The 22,688-nt window shown below is 33.7% G+C and overlaps 1 protein-coding gene across 1 annotated transcript; it reads right to left on the bottom strand.

Annotated features, from left to right (window-relative positions):
* Positions 1–1,449: 1,449 nt before the first annotated feature.
* On the bottom strand, positions 1,450–19,766 carry LOC149899254 (nose resistant to fluoxetine protein 6-like). Its single transcript, XM_090114278.1, has 13 exons — positions 19,700–19,766; positions 18,265–18,404; positions 15,902–16,226; positions 15,058–15,169; positions 9,912–9,996; positions 9,485–9,651; positions 9,079–9,157; positions 8,565–8,668; positions 8,023–8,193; positions 3,862–4,012; positions 2,906–3,092; positions 2,168–2,307; positions 1,450–1,632 (listed from the first exon to the last, which is right to left on the bottom strand). The coding sequence occupies exons 1-13, from the start codon at positions 19,764–19,766 to the stop codon at positions 1,450–1,452; spliced, it is 1,911 nt and encodes a 636-aa protein (XP_089970404.1).
* Between the last annotated feature and the right edge of the window lie 2,922 nt (positions 19,767–22,688).

Raw genomic sequence — 22,688 nt, 5'->3', positions numbered from 1 at the left:
AGCGATTAATTTTTTTTAGCTTAAAAGCTATGCAATAGCTTAAAAATCAACTCCTAGAAGGTTGAAATAGGGGATGAAAATTACTTATAACTTTGAATATGGGTAAAATCGTGTACTACGCGATTTTACCGACATAGTGATATATTATTATGTGCTAGTCATATATTAATTATGTATTGATGTTCGATTTAAGGCTAGTATTCAAATGGTTTATGATTAGAAATTTGTTATATTTTCAGCACTCGTGTTAAAAATGTTAATTTAAAAGAAGAAGAGCTTACGAGATAACTTAAAAAAATTAAGTTATCTCGTAAACTCTTCTTGAGTTTCTTTAAGTTTATATACCTTACCTTACCTTACCTTACCTTCGAGTCATCTTTCTTAATGAAAACGGCTAAGGAATGGAACTCTCTCCCTAGCTCCATATTTCCCGCACAATACAATCTGGACCTTTTCAAATCGAGGGTGAACAGGCTTCTTCTAGGCAGACGTGCATCCAAGTAGACCTCATCGCCGCTTCCCATCTGGTGGGATCGTGGTCAAACGTCTGCCTATTCATTATAAAAAAAAAAAAAAAAAAAAAAAACCTAAATAAAAACCTCGAACTATGTAGTGAAAATATATGGAATATCTATTAAATATAAATTTAACTATTATATAGTACTTTTAATGTGTGTGTGGTTTGAAAACGTATATTATTTGTAATTTGTGTGTATTAAACTATTTCATTGGAATCGTATTTTTAATGCAATTTCCTTTTGGAATAAAATAAGTTAATTACAATGAATAAGTAAGTACATTGAAAGTAATTTATATTTTCAAGGTTATTATAATACAGATAGAAATAATCTATACTAATATTATAAAGATGAAGAGTTTGTTTGTTTGTTTGAACGCGCTAATCTCGGGAACTACGGGTCCGATTTGAAAAATTCTTTTGGTGTTAGATAGCCCATTTATCGAGAAAGGTTAAAGGCTATTTATCACCACGCTACGACCAACAGGAGTGGAGCCACGGTGGTGAAACCGCGCGGAGCAGCTAGTAGTAGATATAACATGATTTTATGTATTATTTTAGATGTTTAATATCCTTCCACTTATAATGGGCATCATTAATTCATTGTTCTTTTATTTTATAAGAAATAAAGGAAGCCACGTGTATATTATATACATACAAATCTACGGTACAAACATAATTATACCAGTTTTCTTTTCAGTAATAGTTCCAACACTCAGTCTAATACTATTATATTATTATACACTTTTTTTCCAATCTCCAATATTTTTTATACATTGAATATTATTACAAAACAAGCAATAAAAACGTCATCTTTTCATTCTTAATTATTATTAAAGTTTAAGTTAATCAACTGTCAACTAAAAATATGTAATTAATAAAATATAATTTAACACAATATTAAACTATAAAATTGTTCTACTATATAAATATTATATAGCAGTGTTTGCTTCAATTAAATTTTTGTTCTTTAAACTGTTCATGCTTGCTTTCCGGTGGCTTGTGTCTCTCGCTCTAATCGTGTCTATGATTCCCAAGAATGGCGCCTCCACGAAAAGATATAGGACCACTGCTATTAAGAAAGCCATGAAGACCATGCCGAGGGTTAAATTGAACTGAAACAAAAGTAATAAATTATAAGAATAAAATAAACATAATCTTACGTTACATTTACATCAAATGAACGAGAGCAAGAGCATTATTTTGTGATCTTTTAGTGTAAACGAAAACTCGCATTCAGTGTTATTCAGTATTAGAATATTGCGTAGAATCTTCTCTAACATACTAAGAACAACGAAATAATGCTCTACGCCTGTTTACACTCAAAGAATTTGACATTGACATTTTTGTTCAGTATTCTATGTCTATTATACTAAAAAAAAGACGTGTGAAACTCGGGGACTGCCGCGGTAAAGCTATTGCATAGCATGCCTTCAAGCCACACCTCCGTGTCCGTCGGAGTGGGGAGCGTGAGGTTTTTTCGTTACGGAATTTCAGGATTCGGTCCCTGCGCTCAAGGCCCGCGAAAGAAGCTATGCAATAGCTTAAAAATAACTTTTCCAAACGGAATCTGTAAACGGAAATTATACAATTTGCTTGCAACAATTCATCATTACTTGAGAATTTCATTATTACTACAGATTTACTAACCAAATGTAGGACGTTGACTCGTATCATGATACTGGAACCAGTCATCATCCTGACTAAGGTCACGTGGCTGAGGTAAGCGCAATAGGAAATTCTACATATAACCGTCCAAATGCGTGCCTCCAAGAATCCGCGAATAGTGCCTGAAAACATTAAAAAATGTGTCGTGTACACACGTAAGAAGTGAAACTTCTTTATGACCTTATTTTTAAAAAAATAATTTACTATAGTATGCAACTTTACAGAAATACGTCGAATCACGCGTGGTAGGGATAAGAAAAAGATGGCGCGAAACGGAAAAATGTCACGCGTAACGAAAAAAATATGTAACACTAAATTTTTTTCCAACCCCGATAAAGAAGTTTCAGTTCAAAAAGGAAATGAAAATAAATATTTTAGTTCGGGTTTAAATTATGGTGTTTCTTTATTTTTTCGGTTGTAGGTAAATAAAAAATGTTATAACGATTAAAACTGCATGTAGGTATAAGAAGTCTAATTGAATAAATAAATGTTTGAGTTTTCTCCAATGTTCACTCTCTACTATGTTAATAATAATTGGCAATGGCAAGGTTTCCTTCATTTTAGATCAAAGTACATTTCTACGTACTTCATGTTGATCCTGAGAAAACTTAAACATTTATTGGTTTATCATATTGCCGGTCACTCATTCCCATGATCTGCAGAGAAGAATGACATTTGCATAACCTAAAGACTTTAGTTCTATCCATACTAAAAACTTACCTTCAAATTTGAACACCATACCAAATATTAAAATTGCGGCGCACATCCCAAATACAGGCTTCAGTAGTAAAGAGAACATGACTCGTATGTATATAGAGAGTCGTGGACCGTCTCTGTATGCAGCCATGCCTGCTATAGCAAGGGCGAATCCTACTGGCACTATTGCGTAGTACATGGGCAGGAACTTCTGAAAATTAATTCATTTGAAGTCTTTCGAAGTCTGTGCCAAAGGGATATAGAAGATTTAGGGATTTTGTATATTATCTACTAGCTATCCGCCCGCGGCTTCGCCCGCGTTGTCTTAAACCTAATAAATTAGATACTAACCCCTTTCTCGAGAACCACTCAAAAACAGCATCAAAATAGTACGGTTACGTAGTTTTAAAGATTTAAGCATACATAGGGACATGGGGATATAGATTATAGATATGGAGAAAGCGATTTTGTTTTATACTATGGTTATATGTAACCGAATGCCACTCAGATTCGATTTTGACTCGATTTTGACCCAGTTTAAACATACAAATTGAATCCAAATATTGTCACACTTATCAAGGATCGGTGACAGTACAATAATTTCATGAAATGTTTAATTGTGTTTTTTGTGCTTTGTTAATTATTATTATTTCTTAGACTTTATGATAAACTAGCTTTCCGCCCGCGGCTTCGCCCGCGTTTTCTAAGAAAAACCCGCATAGTTACCGTTCCCATGGGATTTCCGGGATAAAACCTATCCTATGTGTTTATCCAAGTCACCCTCTATAGTGAGCTTTATTTCATTGTAATCGGTTCAGTTGTTTTTGCGTGAAAGAGTTACAAACACACACACACACACACACATCCTCACAAACTAGAGCATTTTTAATATTAGTAGGATTGTAGGTATATAGTAGGATTAGTAGGATTGTTATATAAATCCTACTTGGCATATTGAAATCTTTTAGTTAGTTACTTACCCTATACTTTTTAACATCAAAGCTGCTATTTTGCTTGTTGTAAATAATTAAACCAAGTGCAAGGCCGATTACAAAGCAAGCCATGTTTGTGTGTGTGGGTGTATACACGTTCACAAATGTTGGGTCAGTGGCAAAGATGTTTCTAATCGTTCTGAAATCAATTAAAATATGTCGTGGAAAATGAACGAAAAAAAATATAAGAAGAACATATTATAAGGTAGAGCGTTGATATAATTATAACATTAATATAGATAATACATACTTATATTTTTTTTATTAGAAATTAACATTAGAAAGGAAAAAGAAACCATCTTATATTCAATTCAAATATTTTATGTTTATTTTTTATGCAAGTACATAGTAGGTAAGGAAAGTTCGTTTTATATCAAAACTATTTAAGTGTACAAATCATACTAATCAAAAGTTTCACTAAGGGATGACTAAGGGCTAATTTTTCAATCCTTGGTTAAAGCTTATTCGTCGAATAATGTATAAAACTACCATTTTTAAAACGTATTCTAATTGCCCGTATTTGACAGTTTACGTGACATTTTAATCCCACCAAAAACATTTTCATGTAAAATGTTGCCAAGACGAGCCCATATGACTCGCACTGTCAAAAAGTTATCAGATCTCATGTAGAGCTAAGCTTCTAACACTACACGCCCTAACTCTACAAGGCCTAACTTCACAAACTCTATACCTTAGTCAAAATATGTGGCTTGGCCATTTCGCTACATTCACATCGGCGTAAGGTGAAAAATTAATTCACTGTTCATTACTTTTGTGTTATACAATAGTTCTTGTAGTAACGAACGGCCAAGCCACATATTTTGACTAAGGTGTAGAGTTTGTGAAGTTAGGCCTTGTAGAGTTAGGGCGTTTAGTGTTAGAAGCTTAGCTCTACATGAGATCTGATAACTTTTTGACAGTGCGAGTCATATGGGCTCGTCTTGGCAACATTTTACATGAAAATGTTTTTGGTGGGATTTCATTTCTTTTTGTAGGTTGTTTGTAACAATTTTTTTTAACAAGGAGTACCTATACATATATGGGTAGTTCTACAAAGTATGGAAGAAAATGAGTCTCATTTCGGCCCACATTTTTTTAAACGTTCTGTTTGCGGAATTCAGTCTAATGACAAGAGTACAACGTCTCTAAAAGTATATAGAGCGGAACAGTCAGAATATGTAATAGTTTTCGATTTATGACCATTTTAAGGAAATTAAGCCACAGGAAACTGAGCAGGTCACCAGGAAACTGAGAAAAACAACAAAAATCGGTAGAGATCAACGAGATCAACGTTTATTTATCATGTTTTACATGAATTTGTATTATTTAATAAATTTTTAATGGTACTAGTACCTTTAATAATAACGAAAAATAGCTCTATGCTTGGCTTACATACTAATTCTATATTTAAAGAGTCTTGAACAGGAACTCTATTCATCAAATGATCATTGAGCATTAAGAATTAAGTAAAATCTAATTCTAAGTTTAATTCAGTAAAATCTTCTTAAAGTTAGTTAACAACATGAAAATAATGAAGTCTGAGACATAATGACACTTCATCCTAGCATTGTACTTAAATCTAGTAAAAATAAATAATAAAAAAGGTAGGTATTAATAACTTTGGCGGTTGAAATTGATACTTTTTGTTTAAATATATAAATTAAAAATATAAATTTATATTTATAAGGCATTTGAATGCCATAAAACAAAAAATATCAATTTCAACAAAAAAAAAGGTCGTGTTCCATCGTTACAATATTGTATTCACTGAAAAGTGTTTCATATTGGTTGAGATGGTTGTTAATCATCTCAATAGATGGCACGCGGTGTGTCCCTTAGACACATAAAACTGAAAGAATAGAATAAATTAGATTGCTCTGGTGGGTCACGAGTGGCTGAATTGGTCAGGCATCCGCCCCGGAATGACGTGAAAGGATGCGGGTTCGAGTCCCACCTCGTGATCTAATTTTTTCTATTCTTTATAAATTTAAACTTTGGTGGTTTCAATACTATATTATTTTTATGCTAAATTTTAAAATCACAGTCAGCTGAGCAGTCAGGGCATGTAAACAATATAGAATCGCCTTTAATGCATCCATCATGTGCCCAATTATTGCATACTAGACACTGGAACCAGTCATTTCCTGTAGTATGTATTTTCGCTGTGAGACCACCACAGATAAGGCACTCACAGTCAGTGTATTAATTATTTTCCTTTCCATTTTTTTCTTTGCCTCTACATTTCTTGGAATTCAATTTTCGCTTCTGTTTTGAGTCGGTTTTTTTATCGTAGTCTGTCTTTTTTCTTTTTCAGCTGCCAATCTCAGGGGATCTATTTTAATTTTTCATACCTCAATTTCTAGCTTTTTTTTGGTTTCGCAATTTTTTCTGTACAACAAAATATAATATTTAGTGTTTAAAATACAGTGCAATGCAACCAGCTTTATTTTACACTTACATGTGTATAATCATTGTTATTAGACTATTAAAGATTTATTTTTCTACTAAGTCATGACATAAGTTAAGTTGTAGTGTAAACACCTACAGTCAAAATAGTACTAGGAACTGCCAAGATCGGTAAAAGTAATGTTTTATGCTTTTTTCCGAAGTTTCTAAAAGATTACGTGCATACTTAAAGATGACCATTACCAATACTAATTATCTGTAGATATTTAATTACGACAGCTACTCAAATGATTTATTTCATTAATTTATACGTAGTTTAATGTTTATAGGTAGAAAGTTTTAAATTATCTTACGCAGAAACAATGTTTTAGTGTGAACTTATCAGGATCCTGGATGGTCCTCAGTATCCTGGCTTTCAATTTGACAGGAACCTGAGACCAGGATCCTGAGAATATCTGTCTAATATTTAAAAAAACATATCAATTTACAACATTTAACCAGAATTAAGCAAAACTAGGCCTTTGCGTCAGCATCTTACGTATCAAATCGCTATATTTCCTAATATTATTTATTAATTACGTAAAAAATATCTTACCAGGATTCTGAGAACTTCACTGATTACGACACCACTTCCCTTACTTACCGCGCCGGGCTGACTGTACTACGAGCTAGGTGTGAATAGCTAGATGATATTCTTTGTCTCTTTCGTACGTCTGATTGACTCAGCTGAACGGCAACATCGCACGACAAAAAACCTAGCTGTTATTTGCTTATTTTACATCGACCAGGATCCTGATATGAAAGCGTGGGGACAAAATGTTGACAATATTTTTTTAATGTTTTTTTGGGAAAATAAGATAATAATTATTCTACCTAGCAAGAAAACACAGTAAACTCACCGATTTGGATTTCAAATTACCTTGATACAGAAAAGTAAATAAATCACGACGAATTTTAAACCAGAATTTGTCCGAGGGACAGTTCAGGTTCCTGAGAATTTGACACTTTGAACAAAGATTTAGTGGCATAAATAAATGTTTTTATTAATTATTTTCAGTGACCAACAAGAAGCAGCTTTAAATAACAGTATTCCGTACAAATTAATTACTTTGAAACGTTTTTTTTAGTATAATTTGGCTGAGCCGCTAAAAATTCCTTACTTTGTAGAACTACCCATATATCTAGGGGAACCAAGTTTCAGATTATTAGATTAGACCTCTAGCGTCATCAAAATTTAATTTAAAATTACAGGTCTCATACAAACTCCCATCCCCTAGTTTAAGGGGTTGGGGGATGAAAGTTACAAGTTTTATAATTTTTTTGTTGTTTGTGTGCTAATACTAGCTTACATACAAAATTTCAGCTTTCTAGGACATTAGGAAATACCTTAAGAATTTTGATGATCATCAGTGAGTCAGTGACGAAATTAGCGTTTGTTAGTCTGAAGTATAAAAGCTAATGTAATTAAAACTTAATATGTTCAATAAGTCCGCTATTGACAATATATCCCGAAAATTTTGTTGATCTAGCATAATCCAAACCCAAGTTATGAGGGTTCAAAAAAACGTCGAAGCGCTTCGAGAAAAGGTAGGTAGTGCCCGTGCGCCTCGCTTGGCTCGTCTTGGCGGGGGCACTACCGTGCCCCCAGATATTATCGTGTACTTAATACTTTATTGGACGGATAAGTTTTATCCAAGCATTGAAAAATCGGCCCTAACTTTACTTTTTAAATTGATAACTTACTCCAATGTTACAACTAACGATCCATTCAGATCTTGGAAGTACGTATGGAAAGCTGGTGCTACAACGCCAATCACCAACAAGATTAAAAAAAAAATTCTTCTAATGCTTCCTTTAAATAACACACAGAGGATCAAACCAACTATGTGCAATTGAAAATCTGCTGCCACATACCTGAAAAATATTGTTGGTGTTTTTACTTGATATTTTTATTAAGTATAGAGAATGTGCCTTTCTACTGATTTTTGAAATCGGCCTTTTAATTTTTCAAACTCAATTCTCAAACTTTTGTCGGAGGAAATACCAAGCCACACTCAGTTTATTAGTAATGCGATAAACCTTTATTTAAATATGATGTTTTTATTTAATTTGAAGACTTAAAAATATAATGTTATAATAAATATAATGTAAATAATAAAATGAGGTCTGTATGTTACTTGATAAGTAGACTTTACGAAGAATTAGTTGGTAGTCGATAAAAATAGATAATATTGAACATAATTGAAAGTAAGAAGAAAGAAAGAAAGTACATAAATATTACAAACCATGCGTGAAGCATGCACTGGCTATTTTTATAATAATTTCTTATACAAAATAGGTGGATCCACCATGATTGGCGGCAGTCAGTCACTGCATCATTTACTATTGTCTGAAATAAAACATCGTGTTAGTCAATTGAGTATGGCTCAGCGGTGAGGACCTCGGAGTAGACGAGGGTTCGAAACCAGGCGGGCGTGAAGGAAATAAATAGATTTTTCAATTAATTGCGCATTATATAACATCACCACTACTAAAACGGTGAAGGAAAACATCGTGAAGAAACCAACGTGATAAAGAATCAAAAACTCAACAACTTGTGACATTTGCCAACACTTGGCCAACGTGGTGGATAACGGCCTGATCCCTTATGGCCTATGGGAGGCCCCGTGGCCGTATCCCAGCAGGGTGAACTTAATGGGCTGATGAAAGTGATGATGATGATAAGTCATAAGTCAATAACAAGTTATAACCACAAGTTTCTGCGACTTTTTATCACAATAGACAAAACTTTCACATTACCTTCCAAAAGGGTCCCGATCCAGCATATCTGAGCCATGTAGATGTAATGGCTAAGACAATTGCATATGGTGGCGTCAATCTACAAAAGGAAATAAATAACAATGAACACAAAAAAATACTAAAATACAGTTTCCAATCGGGGTTTCGAGAAGAGACGAGCGTGGAAACGTTTTTTTTTTATAGTATAGGAGGCAACTGAACAAACAGTAAAGTTTTTTAAATTACCTGCATATTATCCATCACTTTACAAATTTGTGAAAGAAAACATCCTTAGGGAGCCGGTATGTCATGCAGTTGATGATGATTTATCAAATAAGATTATATCAAAGAAAAGGAAATAAGAAGCAAATATCATCTCAAACCTAATTTGACAGTTACTATTCGTATTTATTTTAAAAATATTTACCTCAACCATCGTATACCAATACGCTTCGGTATTTCAAGCCAGTCAATTGTTTTGGTCTCCGCCGCGATTTGCAGATTGTATGACAGTAATAATCCCGAAATTAAGAAAAATATTTGAACAATTATCGTGCCGTTGTATCCAAATTGATATCCCACATAGTCAAATGTCTGTAAACATGGAGATTTTATTAATTTATAATTTTTTATAGACATCTAAGTAAACAAGAAAGTACTGTGTTTTTTTGTTTGTCTTTTTTTAAGGTAGTAACTAGTAACGGAGCTATTTTATAGAACACACGGAGTTATCGATCTACAAACATTTGCTTAAAAACAAAAACACGCTACGTATTGAGAATCTTTCGTCGTTATGGGAATGTTAGCAAGAAAAAAATACTTCCAAATAAACTCCTTGCCACTTTATTACTTACCGATTCCAGAAAGTGCGTATTCTGACAAAGTAGTACCAACGGTTGAATTGAATGACCAAGAATAACCAAACATATCGTAAGCGCTCTGTGAAATAAACATAACTAAATACGTTCAAACATTAATTTACACAAAGTAAAGGGAAGGTCTTACAGGTCTTCGAAGAGTGAATCGGTACCTACTAGGGAGTAGGGAAGCGCGTACCATCTTAGACCGCATCTTAGCTTTCCATCAGGCGAGATCATGGTCGAGCGCTTCCCTATCTTGGTAAAAAAAAAGACGGGTTGCACTCCGGGAGTGCTGGCAGAAGTGAAAACTTGATTATTAACGTTCAGCAAGTTCGATATTTTTGAATGGTATCCGTCTTACGCATGGAATATAAGGGCTAAAAAAAAAGTCCGTCTTACGCTTTTTCGATCAGGCCACGTGTCCTGACGCGAGTTTAAGATTTTATACCCAACGCCGCTAAAGAAGTTTTTAATAAAACACAGGTATGGTAGCGGTCAGACATCTTTAATTTCAGTATAAGGAAGAGTACACACATGACACAAGTTTGCACGGAGACAATATTTTGTTACCACAGATAAACAATAAATTTTACACCCCCACTTAACAAAATAATGTACACAAAAATTTATATTTATAACAACAAAATCAAAGTTTCAATTCAATTAAATTCTTGACAAACCTAACATTTTAATAAATTTATAATGTTTTTCACTACAGAGACTCTTAGTTAAGATATCGGCTGGCATCTCAGATGTAGGTATATAAGAAATATTAACCAACTCTTTAACAATACATTCTCTAATGAAATGATGCCGAACGTCTATATGTTTAGTTCTTCTATGAAACAAGGGGTTACATGCTAATTTCTGTGAACTTTGGTTATCACTTAACAAATTGACAGGTGTATTAACAATTTCACCTCCACTTATCTCAATAATTAAATTTCTTAAATATACAGCCTCTTTGCATGCCTCAGAGAGGGCCATATATTCCGCCTCCGTGCTTGATAATGCAACAGTTTTTTGCTTTCTACATTCATAGGATATTACACATCCAGACATTTTAAAAATAAACCCTGTATAGGACTTCCTATCTATAGAACAAGATGCCCAGTCTGCATCTACAAAGCCAATCAGCGAACTTTCTCCCTTTACAAATTTCAATCCATAGTCTTTAGTTTTACTTAAATATTTTAAAACTCTTTTTAAATGTTTCCAGTGAGTCTCTTCGTAGCAGTTATTATATTGACTGAGGAAACTCACTGCATATGCTATATCAGGTCTAGATAAAACACATAAATACATTAGCGCACCTAGTAATTGCTGATATGGGTATGTTTGACAAATAGATTTAGATCTATCTAATTTTAAATTCTTTTCCATTGGAGTATCTGAACTTTTACAATTTTCCATTTTGTATCTTTTTAAAATTACATCTATAAAATCTTTCTGATCTATAGTAATAGAATCTTCTTTAACAGTTACATTCATACCCAAACAACGCTTCAACTGGCCTAAATTTTTTACATTAAAATTTGTTGTCAATTTACTTATTAATTTATCACATATTTCTTTACTATTATGGAACACAAAAAAATCATCTACAAATAATGCTATATATACTCTAACATTTCCATTACAAATCATAAACAAACAAGGTTCATACTGAGACTTGGTGTAACCTAATTCTAACAAACAAACTTCCACTCTTTTATACCAAGCTCTGGCTGACTGTTTTAAACCATATATCGCTCTTTTTAATTTAAGTACTTTATTTTCACAATTAGGCATGTTTGAACAAGCTGGTATTTCCATATAGATACATTCATCTAATGAACCATTTAAAAAGGCAGTAGGTACATCAAGGTGTATTAAATCTAGGTTCTTATCTACACTTAAAGCTAACAAAAGTCTCAAAGTAGAATATCTGAGAACAGGTGAAAAGGTCTCTTTATAGTCCATACCTTCTTTTTGTGTAAAACCCTTCGCCACAAGTCTCGCTCTATATCTCACTTTGTTTTCACAATCATATTTAATTTTAAAAACCCACTTGCACTTCACTATTGTTTTATTCACTGGCCTATCTACGAGTTCCCAAGCTTCTCGATCACTAAATGATTGCAACTCCTCTTTGATTGCTTGTTGCCACCGCACACTATCTGGACCATTAATCGCATCACTCAAAGAGATCTCATCAGTTGACACTTCATTAGCACATAAGTTAGCCCTACCATAGTACTCTGGCTTTTTCCTTACACGTTTCTCTGGAATTTTAATGCTACTGGAAGGTAAATTTGCAATCATTGACTCATCTGGCGAAAATGAATTTGACTCCTGGAAACTATCCTCTGATCCTGAACTGGATCCATCTGGTATAAAAGTCTTGTCATGATAATGTGAGTGCACATCTTCTTCATGATCACTAGACTTGTCTGACTGTTGATCCCCCACTGAATCCTGCTGTTCCTTAGTGCTCCCCTGCACTATCACCTGTGTTGTCATACTGTCATTTTCCGGTTCCATGACCACAACATCTCTTGCCACTGAAACAGTGCGTGATTCAGGATCATACAGTCTATACCCTTTGACGTTTTCAGGGTATCCAACTAAAAATAGTTTTTTTGACTTTCTGTCCCACTTCAATCGCCTTTCTTTAGGTATGTGAGTCATAACTAAACTGCCATAGACTCGTACATGGCTGACATCTGGTTTCTTTCCAGTCCATAGTTCAAACGGGGTATGATGCTGAAGACCCGCAGCTGGAGATCTGTTCTTCAGATATACTGCAGTTTGAACTGCCTCTGCCCATAATATTTTATCAAATTTAGCATCAAATAAGAGACATTTAGCTTTTTCAACAATTGATCTATTATACCTCTCACAAAGCCCATTCTGTTGAGGTGTATATGGGTTTGTCTTCTGGTGTATAATTCCAGTCTGCCTTAAGTAATTTTCCATTTGTGCTGAACAAAATTCTCCACCATTGTCTGTTCTTAAAATCTTTATTTTTGTAGATCTTTGATTTTCTACTAAGCTCTTAAACTGCTTGAAATAAGAGAATGTCTCATCTTTACATTTTAAAAAATACACAAAAGCCATCCGAATATAGTCATCCACTAACAGAAGGAAGTATCTGGCCTGTCCGAGCGACTTATTCTCCATAGGTCCGCAGAGGTCTGCATGTACTATATTAAGAATATTATCACTCCGTGATGAACTTGTAGGGAAAGGTAGTTTGGTTTGCTTTCCCTCGCAGCACACAGTACAATTAGCTCTGCTGATTTCTGCCTTATCTTGGAATGATAAGCCTTCTACTGCTCCATCTCTCATGATATTTAAGTCTCTACTGTTAATGTGGCCGAGCCGCCTGTGCCATGTCCAACTAGAAGTCACTGCCGTCGCTGCTAACAGTTGATCTGACTTCACAATGTTCAACTTATACACACCATTTGTTAAGTTAGCTTCTCCAATGCATTCATTCCGTTGATTATAAATATAGCACACATTTTCTTTGAAAATAACTCTGTTGCCAACACTTATCATCTTACTAACGGATAGAAGGTTTGTAGTGAGGTTTTGTATGCATAAAACATTGTTGACATTTACCTTATGCTCCTTATTTCGCACTTTCGTGGTAATTTCTATGTCACCGGAACATATAACTGGCACGATTTCATTGTTAGCCACCACTATACTTCGAGGCTCAGTATTATACGATATATTTTTTAGCATATATTTGCTCGACTGCGATATCATATGCGTACTAGCACCCGAGTCTACATACCAGTCTTTGTCACTGTATTTTCCCGTTAGGAACATTGCACTAAATGCATTTACTTGTTTATTCTTTTCTGAGAAACGACATTGATTTTTGTAATGTCCGACTTGTTTGCATTTGTAACAACGAATATTTTTTACCACCGGCTTTCCGTCAAAATGGCCGACTTGCTTATTCGATTGCCTATTCGATGCTGACACGTGCGTTCGTTTCCCGCCATTTTGATTTTGGCGAGAATCTTTTGAAAAGAATGCTCCTTCGGTTTTAATTTCGGTACCTGCGCTCATATCTAGCAGCTTAGTCTTTATTGTATCTGCACTCATGTTCATTCCGGAATGCTCAATGGCCATTATCATGGGCTCGAACTTATCGGGTAAACCGGCTAATAGAAGCGAACCGACCCACTCATCATTTATTTCGAAACCAGTACCTTTAAGCTTTTGAGAAGTATCCACTATTTGGGTCACATACGCAGTCATCGATTCCGAGTTTTCAAGACGTATAGAAATTAATGTTCGTAGTAAGCTGATACGACGCGTAAATCCGGAATCGTCAAATAACGCCTTTAATTTTGCCCACAAGTTATGCACTTTAGTTTCATTCTTGATGTGTACGTAGAGCGATGGGTCGATAGTCATCACCATCTTTGCTTTAGCCTTCCGATCATCTTGTTCACTTAGGTTAGCACTGTTCTTAATGTCGATGCCTTCGAGGATTAAGAAGTTTTCTACGGCGAATGCCCAATCATCGTAGTTATCTCGTCCCTTCAACCTTGGAACGTTCAACGAATAATTTCCTGCCATTGTAACTGCAGTACTGCACAAATATACTCAAAAAGACTATTTTTTTAATTTGCTGGGCCCATAACCTAATAAAACACAGGTATGGTAGCGGTCAGACATCTTTAATTTCAGTATAAGGAAGAGTACACACATGACACAAGTTTGCACGGAGACAATATTTTGTTACCACAGATAAACAATAAATTTTACAGTTTTCACTTCAAAAACCTGATCTGTCATGAGAACAGAGAAGTAGCTTAAATTATTTGGAAATAACAAGGAAAATGAAAATAGAACAAATTATTTGGAATCAACAAGACAATACAAACAAGCCGCCGAGTCATACAATACAGAATATAATTAAAAAAAGATCGTGTGTGCCGAGCTCACGTGTCAGAAATGGAACTTCTTTGGCAAGATTCAAAGACGTGACCTTAAAATTTTACTCTCAACGCGCCTAAAGAAGTTTTACTTCAAAAATTAAGAAATGAAACATAAAACTCAGTCGCAAACGAACTGAAACATTCATCATCCCTTTTGAAGTTGGTTGAAAAGAGTAAACAACGTTATAAAAACTTACTTCAGTCCATCCAGGCTTCTCAGTCGGTTCTGCCGAGGATCAGATCGGTCACGGATGTTGACAAGTTTCAACCAATTTTTTTGTATTGAAAAATTAATAAGATATTTATTCGCTGTAAAAAAAATTGTTTTCAAGTAGTATTCTAGAAACACAGTTCAATGATACTTCGAAATGCATGCATGGAATGATATTATATTAATTGAGATATTAAATGTATTGACAATTTAGTAAGAGAAAGTCTTAAAGAAAGTAAACAAGTTAGGTATAACAGGTGTCAATATGTACCTGTATACACAATTATTTTTTTAAAATAATTTAATGTCAGGTAGATCAGTATGATATTGACGTAAATGATAAATAAAATAAATAAATAAATATTTCAGGACAACTTCACTTCACACACCGCACGATCTGATCCCATACTAAGCTTTTCGCTTGTGTTATGGAAACCAGATGGCTGATAAACATACATATTTATTTATTTATTTATTATTTATTTATTTATTTATTTGACACTTCATTACACACATTATTTTATAAAATATAAAAGTAAATAATAAATCACAAAGTTACAGCTTTAATATGTGTAACGGGGCGGCCTTATACATATATATAATTACATATTATACATACATAATTTTAAATAAATACTTATATAGATAATTAACACCCAGGCACAGAGCAAACATCTATGTTCATCACACAACTATTTTCCCCGGAATTCCCACGAATCGAACCCAGCAGGGCCACTACCAACCAAGCCAACCGGTTAGTCGATAATTTGTTAACTCGGATCAGCTAGTTAATTAAAGTAATAACACTTCAGTCATCCATAATTATTTACCTTGCTTCTTTATACACCTCACACATACAAGATCATAGAAGCTTGCTATGAAGTTGATCATTATAATCATTAAAATCAGTAACAAAACTGTTATATCTGCACCGTCTACATTAATTTCTTCGTTGGAATTTGTGCATTTAATGTTATCTAATACTTTGGTTTTAAGCTTGTATTCATTCCATAATGACTCGTTAAGGCATCCCTCAAGGCTCTCCTTTGTGCCCACTGCTTTATCTTTTATATAACTGTGACATGACTGCGTTAAACATACCCCATAATATGGTTTTGTATGGTTGAAATGGCTCTCACTGTATTGTGAATATTCCTGTAATAAAATTATTCATAATTAGTATTTAATTATTCATAAGTTTGTCATAAAAAGATTATAATGACATTATGTTATACTTATTGTAAACTAGCTTTCCACCCGCAGCTTCGCCCGCGCTGTCAAAGAAAAACCCGCATAATTACCGTTACCGTGGGATTTCCTGAATAAAACCTATCCTATGTCCCGGGGTAAAAAGTAGCCTATGTCCTATCTCGGGTATCAAAATATCTCTATACCAAATTTCATGCAAATTGGTTCAGTAGTTAAGGCGTGATTGAGTAACAGACAGACAGACAGAGTTACTTTCGCATTTATAATATTAGTATGGATAAGATATGCACCTAAAATATCACGGAAATGAAACATGCTAAAATTATGATTCACCTCCAAGATTATAACAATATTGTTATGATCTTGGAGGTCATATGATCATAACATGTTCTTTTATAATATTTATTAATAAGTATATTTTGACAAAAATATCATATTATTACGATTTGTCTGAGTATCATCGTGTCTTGTTAATGTTTTATGAATTGAAGTTGCAAATTTTTCTTTATAAATAAAAGTACTTTGGAAAATTTCTACAATTGATAAAAAAAGTGAAGTCCCATGTCCCCATTACCCCACGGTAAGAGGCAGATGCATTATACATCTGTTTCACTGATCGATTTTCTTTAGGTACAAGTAGGTGATCAGCCTTCTCTGTCCAGCCTTCTGTTTGCCAGATCAAGACATTTTTTTTCTTCGTCTCCACCGGGAATCGAACCCAGGACCCCTCGGTGTTACGCTCTCGCGTCAACCACTGTACCGAGGAGGCGGTCACAATTGATAAACCTTGTACTAAATGTTCACCCAAGCCAGGAGGACCATTGTATGCTCTGTTATGTATTAATACTTTTCTTAACATATTAGCCGCTAATCCGTTTTAACTGCTACTTCAAAGCTCGTGTTGAGCATGCTGACTCACTAGGCGGCTTTTGTGTACTCGCGTATTGTTACTATACGATGTTTTCTTTATTGGGCCCTCTACATAATGGGCAGCGTTGGCCCAACAAGTGATCGTCGATGTTTGCAGCCCTTACGGTAATTATGAAAAAACATCTACAATGACGGCCGATCATTTATATTTATGCCCTCTACATGATTGCCTCTACTTGCCCAACGCTGCCAATTGTGTAGGGGGCCCATATATGATGTATTTATACTACGACGTACCTACATGGCGCGATTGTAATAACATTACTATTGCGCCTGCAAACTTTCAATATATTGGAATAACAATTTAAAACGTATGAGGCGATAACGCTTTAAGTATTTAGAGGTACTTATTACAATCTTCGCGGAGACAACAAATAACATAGATAATTTTCTATTTGCGATCGTCACAAACAACACATACTTTAGTTCAATGACATTAATAGATTATTCGATTAATTTCAAGGTGTACTTCATTTAATAAATACTAGCTTCACGGACTTCGCCGGCTTTGCCTAAATTCTAATAAATTATATACTAAAACCTTCCTCTTAAATCACTCTATCAAAAAAACCGCAGAAAAATCCATGGCGTTTAAAGATTTAAGCACACATAGGGATAAAGGGACAGAGAAAGCGACTTTGTTTTATACTATGGAGTGATATTTATCTTTACTTTAGAACCTTGGCATTGAACAATGGCCCAAAAATCTCACCAGGTATATAAGGTGTAAATCAGCTCTGCAACGAAAGCACAAACTCTCATTGCAAAATGCTGAGCGGCAATACTTTTAGCATAGTAGGTTGTTAGGATAAGTAGTTTTGGTCGCAGAAGAATTCCAACCAATACCTGCGGCCCCATCAATAAAGCGGCTCGACGGAACACAGTGGGTTTTTAGTCGGTAAGAATCCGACTTAACCCACGGCTCCTTCCCTGGGAGCCGTGGGTAAGATTTCCCCACTTAAAAAAAGGATTAGTAGTTTGTAAGCACATCATTTATTGTTAATTGTAATAACCTACTTGCTAATAAAGAGTTAACTATTTTTTTTATTATTACCTGAATCATACTTAAAAGGTTACTTGGTGCATCAGACACTAGAGCGAATTCCACAGCACAATAAACACCATCAGGTTCATTTAAACATTTATCATAATCATCCAAACGAAATTTTGGCGGCATACGGTTGTATTCTGTTACTGAAAATTACATAGAATATGTAAAATACAAACTGTAGTGTTATCAATGGATAATAAGATATTATTTCTTCTTACTGCAGGTTAGAGGACATTGTAGTGGATCAGAAAAATGTATGAATTAAGTTTAAGTACATAGAAAAACAGAATTCATTATGAGTATCATGTTTTCATACAGTTGTTATTTTTGTTTTGATGAAATTTTAAAGCATTGTTCGTTTTTAACGTTCTTTTTTAATATTTGATGATTTAATTGAATGATCGTTATAAAATAAAATAAAATAACATTTATTTGCAAAAAAATGGTACAGAGAGGTGTGAAGAGATAATAATTGTTTAACATGTTTAGCTTTGCATAAAGCATGCAAATACATATTATATGCGTAAAACAGATAGATACTAAATATAAATCCCACTACAATAAATTGAAATATCATTTCTATTTTCTATATTCTATTCGTTTTTAAACTTTTACACTACACATGCATATTATTATACTAGCCGCTCTGCGCGGTTTCACCCCCGTGGCTCCTCTCCTGTTGGTCGTAGCGTGATGATTTATAGCCTATAGCCTTCCTCGATAAATGAGCTATCTAACACCGAAAGAATTTTTCAAATCGGACCAGTAGTTCTCGAGATTAGCGCGTTCAAACAAACAAACAAACTCTTCAGCTTTATAATATTAGTATAGATATACGATGTAACAATAAATCATTTAAGGTCAAAAAATTATTTTTGACAATAAAAACAATTAATGACCAGCCATTTCTCTAACTTATTTTTAAACACATTCAATGTTTGGTTTTGTATGCATTTAGGAACGCTGTAGTCTTAATTCGTTTATTTTTTATTTTCATGTATGTAATAGGTACAGTAATTATCAGAACAAGACATAATTCAAATAGGAAACGGGACAGATTTCAAATATAAAAAAAATATATCATAAATCGGTTAAACCGGTCTAAATTAAATATTAAAAACACAATCCTCTTTTTAAGTCAGTGAAGTAATACCGTAAATAAACTTTACTAATTGAGAGCTTTCACGAGGCATTGAAAACATCGCTATAACATTCACAGAAGTTATTTATTTAAACCAAATTAAAAATACATTTTTATTATTAAACGAGAATATTTTTAAATATATAAATTAATTAATGAAAACGCTTAAATACCGTTACAAATAGGAAAAGACTAAGCAAGCGCCGAAATGGCGAAATCATTAATTGTTATACAAAAGAGAGACATTCACAAATATATTTTAATTATTAAAAAATACAGATTTTTAAAAGTACTTACAATTTAGTCTATAGATAACGGCATAGCTGCTATGCAAAATTCCTATTAATATAAACACTATCTTCATGATTGCAGAAAACAGACTTCACGAAAGCTTTAAACTTATAACTTCTTACCGCTAGAAAGATCCGATATGAACTAAACAATTTTGTTATGAAACAATTATTTTTAATTTACACATATTTTTTTGTAGTATAAATCATTAAGGGCTAATTTTTCAATCCTTGGTTAAAACTTATTCGTCGAATAACGTATAAAACTACCATTTCAAAATGTAATCTTATTGCCCGCAATTGACAGTTTACAGGTGACATTTTAATATTATCGTGTAATACTTTATTGGACGGATAAGTTTTAACCAGGGATTGAAAATTCGGCCCTAATTGTTATTATTTATGTCAATAATGTTCATTATTTTCGCAGTATTTCATTGTTTTATGAAGGCCGGGCCGACGTCAACTGATTTGCAATATAATACTTTGCATACTTCTATTTTTGTTATATACAGGGTAAATTTTTGAGACGGGTCAAAAAGGAAAAATCTTTAGTGGAGTCAAGGAACACCCGGATGGAACGATATTTTCTATCGAGAAAATATCATGGAATCATGTTTCTAACTAACGGTACACGTATTGCGTTACTATTGAACTTTCTCGTCAAGAATTTTCATCACGACAACTTTATTAATATAAAATTTACGAAGGTTTAAAGGGTCGTAAATGTTAATCCCTAAGCTAGGATTAATCACTACCCAAATTTATTATCATCCAATAATCGTCGCTTGTTTAGTTTATTTATCGCTCACTAAAATTCATAGCGATCAAGTTGTTAAAACAGTATCTCATCTTCAGTCGCTGAGTTTTTTTAGTGGCTTGTTTTATTATTCCCCTATAGAAAACACTAGCTGTGCCCCGCGGTTTCACCCGCATTGCTCCGCTATTGTTGGTCTTAGGGTGATGATATTATATAGCCTATAACCTTCCTCGATGATTTAACCTAACACCGAAATGATTTTTCATATCTCACAATTAGTTCCTGAGATTAGCGCGTTCAAACAAACAAACTCTTCAGCGTTAAAATATTAAGTATACCTACATAATATATATAGTTGAATCCGTTTCTACCAGTGCTTCGCTATATGCATCCATAAAACGCATCCTTAGAAACAGCAGAGCACAAAGGTACCTGCCCGCGAATTTCCAAAGCCTCGACTAGGTTCTGTTCGTATATGTAATGTTTTAAAATATCTCGACAAAAGTTAATCCATTTGAGTAAATTTTTTAATGAGATAGATAATGTTTTTTCTAGTAATATGCATAAACGAAAGCTGAAATTAGTCCGACTCGTGACTCAAATTATATAGGCTTTGTAAATTGCCTTAAAAACCTGCCTTCACTGACCCAAAAATGCACCCTGTATCCAGTTTGTTTACACTTGTTTATGTTAGTTTTAAACGTATATTTCGAGAAAAAAACTATCGGCCGACCGTCTAGACAAGTTCGCCTAAGTCTCAACATAACTAGTAGGTAAGTTGTGTCTTTCCGTGGAAACTTTCCGCTCAAAATTTTCCACAAACTCATTCGACCTCCACGTTTATGCCAAACTTTACCACACGTAATTTATTCAAGGTAAGAGTAATAAATAATAAAAATATTTCTTTATGATGACGTTTTCAGGAGAATTTAGTTTTTGAGTCGCGAAGACAGAGATTTTAACTTTCTTTAGATATTCTACACACGGTTTTCTTCGACATGGTTGAAAAAAAAAATCAAAATCCTCTTTAACCAAAATATTTTTATGTAATAAAACCAAAAAACTTTATTTGAGAAATCTAATGAAAACGATGTAGGTATATTAACGAACCAAGATTTAATTGTAAAGGTCGCTGATCCGTATGCAACTGATGTCCACAAACCATAACTAGGCCATATCTAGGAGTATTGTTACACTTAATATATCTAAGATATGGCTGTATCGATTTTGATGAAATTAATTGAATACTTCAAAGTCTAGGTTGAATACTCTTAACCCACTTTATGAGTCAGATGCACTTTATCTTACAATTTCGGAATAATGAAATGAAAAAAAAAAACTGCGTCAGGTTATAATAGTTCAGGATCCATCGCCCATTTTTGCAAGAGATTACTATCAAGCTAATTTTCCGTGAGTAGCTTTATTTTGATGAGACGACTAATAATTTCATGTACGAAACTCTCGATTGTGGTAGCTAACAGAGGTAACTAGGATACAATTTTTTGATTTGATGGTTCTCAAATATTTATTACGCAATTTGTAGGACAATATGTCTGTTGAATTATATAAATACTAGCGGTCCGCCCCGGCTTCGCCCGTGGTACATATGAAAAATAGATGTTGGCCGATTCTCAGACTTACCCAATATGCACAGAAAATTTCATGAGAATCGGTCCACCCGTTTCGGAGGAGTATGCAGACTAACATTGTGACACGAGAATTTTATATGTAAGAAGAAGAAGATTAACTAAGTGAAAACAAAAAAATCAGCTGGTTAGTAATCATTTATCGCACTCTTATCGATACACATTGGAAAGAGACTCTTTGATCAAACCATAGATTTTGTAGCACAAATATTTTTTCGAATAATTTAGATAATTATCTTGAGATTGAACAAAAAAAAAACAGTTTTAGTAATAAATATTTGAGAACCATCAAATCAAAAAATTGTATCCTTGTTAGCTCTGTTAGCTACCATAATCGAGAGTTTCGTATAGGAAATTATTGGGCGTCTCATCAAAATAAAGCTACTCACGGAAAATTAGCTTGATAGTAATCACTTGCAAAAATGGGCGATGGATCCTGAACTATAAAATAAAACAAAACTGTTTTTATTTTCTACGTTTATTATTTACACGGCCTTATCATGTAGACTTTTATTATATCATGTTCAACTACATATATAAATATTTACAACTTACACAAAAAATACTAAACACTATTTTTCAATCGCTTC

Source organism: Colias eurytheme, chromosome 21, assembly GCF_061535395.1.
Source record: "Colias eurytheme isolate Ceu_HAF_F1 chromosome 21, ilColEury1 Martin Lab GWU primary, whole genome shotgun sequence".
Classification (NCBI taxonomy): domain Eukaryota; kingdom Metazoa; phylum Arthropoda; class Insecta; order Lepidoptera; family Pieridae; genus Colias; species Colias eurytheme.
The sequence above is the reverse complement of the archived record's forward strand: the minus strand, read 5'-3'. Positions and strand labels throughout refer to the sequence as shown.

Excerpts from the sequence above, each read along its gene's own strand:
- LOC149899254 (XM_090114278.1), bottom strand. The coding sequence starts at position 19,766 with ATGAAGATAGTGTTTATATTAATAGGAATTTTGCATAGCAGCTATGCC. Across the intron at positions 9,997-15,057 it reads AGAAGCCTGGATGGACTGAA|AGCGCTTACGATATGTTTGG; the intron begins GTAAGTTTTTAT and ends TTTATTTCACAG. Across the intron at positions 3,093-3,861 it reads TTGATGTTAAAAAGTATAGG|AAGTTCCTGCCCATGTACTA; the intron begins GTAAGTAACTAA and ends ATTAATTTTCAG.